The sequence below is a fragment of the Arvicanthis niloticus genome, unplaced genomic scaffold (assembly GCF_011762505.2).
Source record: "Arvicanthis niloticus isolate mArvNil1 unplaced genomic scaffold, mArvNil1.pat.X pat_scaffold_587_arrow_ctg1, whole genome shotgun sequence".
NCBI lineage: Eukaryota > Metazoa > Chordata > Mammalia > Rodentia > Muridae > Arvicanthis > Arvicanthis niloticus.
Window position 1 is genome coordinate 49,396 of NW_023046209.1, and position 6,949 is coordinate 56,344.

The 6,949-nt window shown below is 40.1% G+C and overlaps 1 protein-coding gene across 1 annotated transcript; it reads right to left on the reverse strand.

Annotated features, from left to right (window-relative positions):
- Positions 1-5,034: 5,034 nt before the first annotated feature.
- LOC117702221 (vomeronasal type-1 receptor 52-like) lies at positions 5,035-5,976 on the reverse strand. Its single transcript, XM_034493471.1, has one exon. The coding sequence runs from the start codon at positions 5,974-5,976 to the stop codon at positions 5,035-5,037; it is 942 nt and encodes a 313-aa protein (XP_034349362.1).
- Between the last annotated feature and the right edge of the window lie 973 nt (positions 5,977-6,949).

Below are 6,949 nucleotides of genomic sequence, written 5' to 3' on the forward strand. Positions count from 1 at the left end.
GCTTTGCAATGAAGGTTTAAAAGTTTGCTGCTGCTATTTCCCCTTCTCCTAATCCTACTCATCCTCATCTTCCTTTTCCTCCTCCTACTACTACCTATTTTGTTTTGTTTTGTTTTGTTTCTGACTTCTGCTGAAATTGAGATCAAAGTAATCAAACCCATTATATAAAGAGCATGGTAATCCAACGAGAATCACCCAGTTAAACTTATTTAAAGCTCTACTTGTACACAGAACTCACAGCCTACTAATCTTAAAAAAATCTTTAATTTTTTTCTAATGATGCTATGCTATCTTGTTTTAGAAAATCTCCATTTAATCTTATGAGATTTATTTGTTTATTTTTTATGTGTGTTAGTTATTTTTCCCTGCATGTATGCGTCTGTACCACATGCCTGTTTCCTGAGGACCTCAGTAGGTTTTAGATCCTATAGTCCTGCAGTTACAGTTTTGAGATGCCATTGTGTGAAGGGAATTGCACCTGGGTCCTCTGTAAGAGCATCAAGTTCTCTTAACAGCGAGCATGTCATTTTTAAAGTATTAATCTGACTATCTACCTTACCTCTGGTGTATTTTTTCATTGTATTTATTTTGTGGATTGTGGTGGGGTGTGTATGCCACAGCACACATCTCAAAGTCAGAGGAACACTCTGACTGAGGCTCACCACAGGCCTCCCACTCTAAGCACTTAGCTGGTGCCTCAGCAGCAAGAGGCATGACTCTTTCCTGTCCATCTCTTCACAAAGGTTCATGAAAAGATGAAGTTGGGCAAAAACCTGAAAATCAAGTAGACACAGCAGGAAAGAGTGAGGTTCGTTGTCCAAATATTTCTCAAACAAAATGAGATTCAAGTTTTTTTATTATAAAACATTGCACACAGTACATGGAAGAACATGACAAAAGACAAAACAGGCAACCAGCTCTTCTCAGGACATTCTGGTTCTGGTCTCAGTGAGTCAGGGAAGGGAACCTGGCACAGTTCACTGTGACTGAGTCATTTGTGTCCTAACAACCTCACCATCCTAGTTGCTCTGTGACAGTTCCTGCCAGGCTGACAGAGCCTCGGGGACTCCACCAATTTGTGATTTTTCAAGTTGAATTGGGAAGAATAGTGACCATGACCAAACTCTAGAGGGAAAAATGCAGTCATCTGAGGTTGCCCTCTACAGCAGCCTCCATTCCTTACAGAGATTTTTAAAGTTCTAATAAATCACACAACAGAAGAACTTACATCAAAACAGTTCTGCTGCATGTACTGAAGTGATACATGCACAACTGATTAATGAAAGTGAGGTCTCCAGACCTTTCGATTCTCTGATGATTTGTCTTAGGAATAAGTAAGTCAGTAAAACGTATGTACCTTGAGAGCTTTTCCAGCTATTCATTGTGACTTAGTTCATGGGAATAAATGTGCATTCTAAATTAATTTTAAAGTCTTTAAAGTAAGGAAGTGAGTGCGTTAAGAAGAAAACATGCTCATTTCCCATGCAGAAAACAGTCTTCTGTGCTGTGAGGCCAAGAGAACTCAGTGTCTCCTCTGTGATGGTGAAACTCCCCCTAAGACCACCAAGCTGCTTCTCCTAGAGACTTCCTGTGTCCTGACCACCTTCTGATTCTGCACTTGGGTACAAAGCACTTACCCAGATGGACGTGGCATGGGAGGACTTGGTACAAGAGAAGATCTTGCAGAGGCTGAGGTGAAGGGAGTCTTTAATGCATCTCTGTGGCATGTAATGTCTGTGTCTGAGGAGAATCACAAGTTCTAGCTTGGGAGTATGGAAACAAGGCATCTCAGTGGATCATGTTAACAAGCTGCCACAGTCCTCACTCTGTCCTAAAACAGCCATTTTGGGAGCATTGAACACAAACTTTAGGTGAGCTCCCTTTTCACACCTGCAGGAGAGATCAGAAAGTTTGTACCAAATAGACAACCCTAACTTTTCTCACTTTACTCCTTAGACTTAATTCTGACCTGTGGAGACATGGAAGAGAAAGCAAACCTGAGGGGTCCATGCACTGGAACTAGAAACTCAAAGCAGTGAGGAAGAGACAGATGTGAGGAGGCCATGATGTGGTCCTGGCTGCCACCAAGAACATTGCCTAGGTTCATGGTCCTCCTGCAACTGAGGTCTGTTTCAATGTCTGTGGCCTGAGTTACCACCAAAGCCCAAACTGATATTTGTGGTCTGGGCTGCTGCTGGGTATCACGTGGATGTCTGAGGGACATGCCCCTGAGCAGGGACATATCATTATTAGTGGCCTGGGTTGCCACATAAGGCCATGGGTATATATGGAACCCTCTGCATCTGGGGATCAAGTCTGAGTCTGTGCTATGGTAGCTGAGGGCTATTTGATGTCCCAGGCCCATGTTATCCTCAAAAGCTATGCAGATATCCCTAGTCTGAAGGCCCTCATGAAGGACAGTGCTGAGTTGGCCACATATCAACCACCAACACAACCAGGAGTGTAAGCACTGCCCCTCAGCTGCTGTAACACTCTGGAGAGCAGGTCCTTCACTTTGTCTGTGAAGAAAGTAGAACTGAACCTGGAGACAAAGGCACACTGTGCTATCCCTGGAGGCATGAGAGCAGGAGAGCTGTCCTTGTTCCTTACTGGATCTGACATTGGATGAGCTAGCTTTTAAAGTCATGGAGAACTCTTCATGCTCTTGTTGGACAAATTGAGGACCAACCTAATAAAGTCACCAACTCCCAGGCCTATATCCAGGCATTTGAGTTGGCCTACCTCAACATCTACCCCATATATGATCTGCTGGAGCATGTGAAAGGGCCAGTCCTACAGATCCAAAACTGAAGGATCTTCATAACAAAGTGAACAACCAGATATCTGAGAGAAGTCCCTGTCAGGATACAGTATTGATAGTGTAGCAGAACCCAGAGGTCTTGGAACAGACCAAGGACTCATGGCAATGAACACTTGCAAGTAAAAATGTGTGAAAAAGCTCTATTCTCTAGGATACATTGTGACACACAATAGTTTACACAACAAGACTTTTTTAAAAAATTCTACCTGATTTTATTTTCTTTGGGATGTGGAAGGTTGCAAGGTTGGAGGAAATATACAAAAAGTACATGGTGGAAATTCACAAAGAACCAATAAAAATATGTTTAAAAAGACAGAAATGACAACCATGAAAGATACATGTCAATATTGACATATAAGAACATTTCTAGGTAATAGAATGTTGGTGATATTAGTTCACAATATTTCACAAGATTGTTCTTCTGACATATTAAGTATTGATGATGCTCAATCACTGATGTAAAAATATATCACTGGGTATGTTTTATCTTTAATTGATTTTTTTCCCGAGAAAAAAGAATAAGCCCAAACTTTGTATATAATCAGTTGTTTCAAGCTAGGTAATATTCTGTTTCATTCACTTTCAATTGGAGTTTCAACTGTACATAAACCACCTCATCAAGAAGGTCAGAACTGTACTCCTATGCTGGGTGGGAAACCCTTCCAAGGTACAGAAGCTCCTCCCTAAGAAGGCTGATTAACTGAAGAACATGTATCCTTCATGGGAAAACAGAAGATAAGAGCCAGAGCATCAAGAAATGATGGTCAACCTCTTGCATGGAACAAATTTCTCATAAGCTTTTGAACTGTTGAGAAATTGCAGTTTGGTACTCTTAGAATCTTTATATTTGTATTCATTTTCTGCAGCATGGCTAAAGTACCTGAACACATTTCTATTATGAGAAAAACCACAAAAGATACATGTTTCCCATTTGTGTGTGTGTGTGTGTGTGTGTGTGTGTGTGTGTGTGTGTGTGTGTGTGTGTGTGTTTATTGCAGGGAATCATGAAATTGGCCTGGCCTAGCTTCTTTGAAGAACCTGCATCCTAGATTTTATAAGATAGAGTCCATGGCTCTTGGGGCACAATGTGCCTTCCACGTTCTGAGAGACTGACACACTCCCTCAAACAATGAAGCATTCTGGCCTCTGTTCCCTTAGTAGTCAAGAAAGCCTGAAAGCTTTTAGGACAATTGGTCTAAGACATTAATGTTGTGTACCATTTATAGCCTGAAAATGTCATGGTATCCTGGCAACTATATATTGATCCTGGCAATAGACATTATATTCTATCTCTGATAAAGGTATAAAAATTCTGGTGGCTCTAAATGAAATTAGTACAGCTTAGGTTTGCTGCAGACCTTCCAACCTGCCTGGTTTAATTCATGGTAGCCTTATCAAATGATCTTAGACTGGTAAGAAAGTAATGCATCTACAGCACTCCCTTCCTGAACTGAAACTCTAGCTCCATCAGCAAAACTTACACAGTGCCTATTTTGTGAGTATATAAAACACCATTATGGGTTTCATTCATGTTGCATCCTTCAGGTCCTTCCCTCCATATGTAGATTCATACAATATCTCCTGTGTGACTGAAATTTCACTTTGCAGAGTAGCATCTGGCCTCATTAGCATTGGTTCACATGCTACAGTCTCCTCAATTCTGAATACTAAATAATAGTTCACTCATGTAGAAGCTACTATAGTTCCAATATTCAGACAGCTCAAGCTGTTAGGTTGTTTGTATCTTGCAATGTTGAAAATTTGTAATATTTATTTTGGGATATATGATGTTTTAATCCCTGAACATAAGTGAAATGTGTGTGCAAACATGTGTGTGTTTTCAGCATCATGTCATTATATATAGTAAGTGTTTATCTAATTTTGAAAAATAGATAATGGGGAAGTTCAGATATTGAGAAATGTCATGATACAGCACAGATTTAGAGAACTGTAAGACATCCAGGCAGTAACAGGAGAGATTGCCTTTAAGGTTTTCTCAGAAGAGATTTAAGGGAAAATCTTTCAAATACTTCAGTGTCCGTGGTTTGATTTTTTTTAATATAAATCTGCCACCACTACAGTTATAGAAAAGTACATGAGTTAAATAGAACAGACACAAGTCCACCTTTTCACTTAACCTCAAACCATGCACATTACTCCAAGTTTCATAGCTCTGATGCCAGTACATTGGCTCACCATAAGAAAACTTACCATCACAGAAAATCAAATTTTACTATCCTCTCATACATGGATATCAACAGATTAGTTACACGTTTTTCATTACTGAGAACCAGCAGAGGACTGATCGCAGCATAGCTATGGGCTACAAGGATCTGAACACAATAAAGAGATGGATTTTCCTGGAATATAGTTCTTGAGGAGGACAGGATACTGTCAAAAGTTAACATCACCAGGAAGAAGCTCAGAAGCATTAGAATGGTCCAGAGAGCTCTTTGCTCTGGAGTTGCTTTTGGAGAAAGGTTTGAATTCTGAAGACGCTGGGACCGATGCTTATGCCTGCACAAGAGAGTTGCCATGTAGAAAGTCGAGAGGCTCATGAGACCAATAAGGAAGACATTCCTGAAAACCAGCAGTGTGGAGATGGTGTGTTGCATTAAGGAACTCATGGGTAGAAAAGAGCAAGATTTCGTGATATATATAAGATTAACTGAGGTGAGATTTTGTGTGGCAGTAACTGCTATTAAAATATGGCTGGTGGTGGATATATAGAAGAAACTCAGTAAAATAAAGAAACATGAGAGCTGATGTGGGGACTTGTGTTTGAATTTAGATAAGTAAGAGCTTTGAGGGCAGAGGATGATGGCCTGGAAGACACTTAAAAGGCAGGTGGTACAAACAGAGAGGTTCCTGAAAAACCTGTGCAAGAAAATAAATAGTTTACACATGATATTATCCCATCCTTCTGAAGACACAAAAAAGTCTTCAGTTATATATGCTGCAAGTAACAGCATCACTAGGTGTATGAGGGCCATGAGTCCAATGGGCAAGTCAGTGAGTCTTGGTCTGTGCCCATGAAGGAACATGAAGGTGTGGAAGAGGAGAAGGCAGCTGTTGGCTGAGATCCCAATGCCTATCTCAGAGAAGAAGGCATTTCTGATGTAAGCACTACAGTACCGTGTATGGTCTTTATTCATATTATGCTGGGTAGAAGCACATAGTAATTGTCTAAAGAGAAAGCAAGAAACTTCTTTGTTACATATTGCCTTCTAGATCCAGAAAAGGAACAAGAACATGAATGTGCACATATGCATCACATTTACCAACTTAATAGAAATTCATCTCTCTCTCATGCCATCCAGAATCCATCCCTAAGCTCACACATTTTCTACTCCTCTCAAACTGTTAAGAGCTTAAGTTTTTCATTGTGAACCTCTAACAGGTGTAAGTTTTACTCTACAGTAAAATTCCATACATTATAGAAAATGTTTTCTTTTCAATTACTTCTAATGTCCATCTATATGGGCAATGCCTAACATGGTTTTGATTTGTATCATCTTCATTGTCAAGCATGAGCTAGATCTGTATTTTCAGTGAACCTGGAGGGGGAAGATGTCACAAAATGGAAAGAGCCTTTTCTGAGGAAAGAATACTCATGCATTAGACACTCACAGAGTTATTTCATTTGGTCATTCTCTTTACCATTTATTGCTAAGGTAAATATTGTTTTCATAGTTCCACCTAAAATGCTGGTAAGTTTGAACTCAGAATTTATGCTGTTTCAGGTTTCACCCACAGTTAGATTGTGCACACACATGCCCATGCCCACATAAACACACGGGCACTCGTGAGCACTCTGAGATAAAATGCAGTCACATTCCCTAAAACATGTGAGCAATCATGTGCCAGTGTCAGACCCTAGATGTGAAAGATATACACGTCAAATTTACAAGTGCTTCCTGTACATCATGATCTCCATGGAAATGTCAGTCACTGGTCTTATTCTCATGCCATTCCTGATGCTCTGACCTGGGAAAATTAACAAAGTTCTTTTAAAATCATTATGTTAAACCAGAGAAGATCAAAATTTCAAAGCAGTAGAATGGTGGAGCTGTCCATGTCCTGAGAGTGCTGGCAGTACTTTTGGCCTTTTCTTTCAATCCTTCTTTG

Coding starts and splice junctions, on each gene's coding strand:
- LOC117702221 (XM_034493471.1), bottom strand. CDS start 5,976: ATGAATAAAGACCATACACGGTACTGTAGTGCTTACATCAGAAATGCC.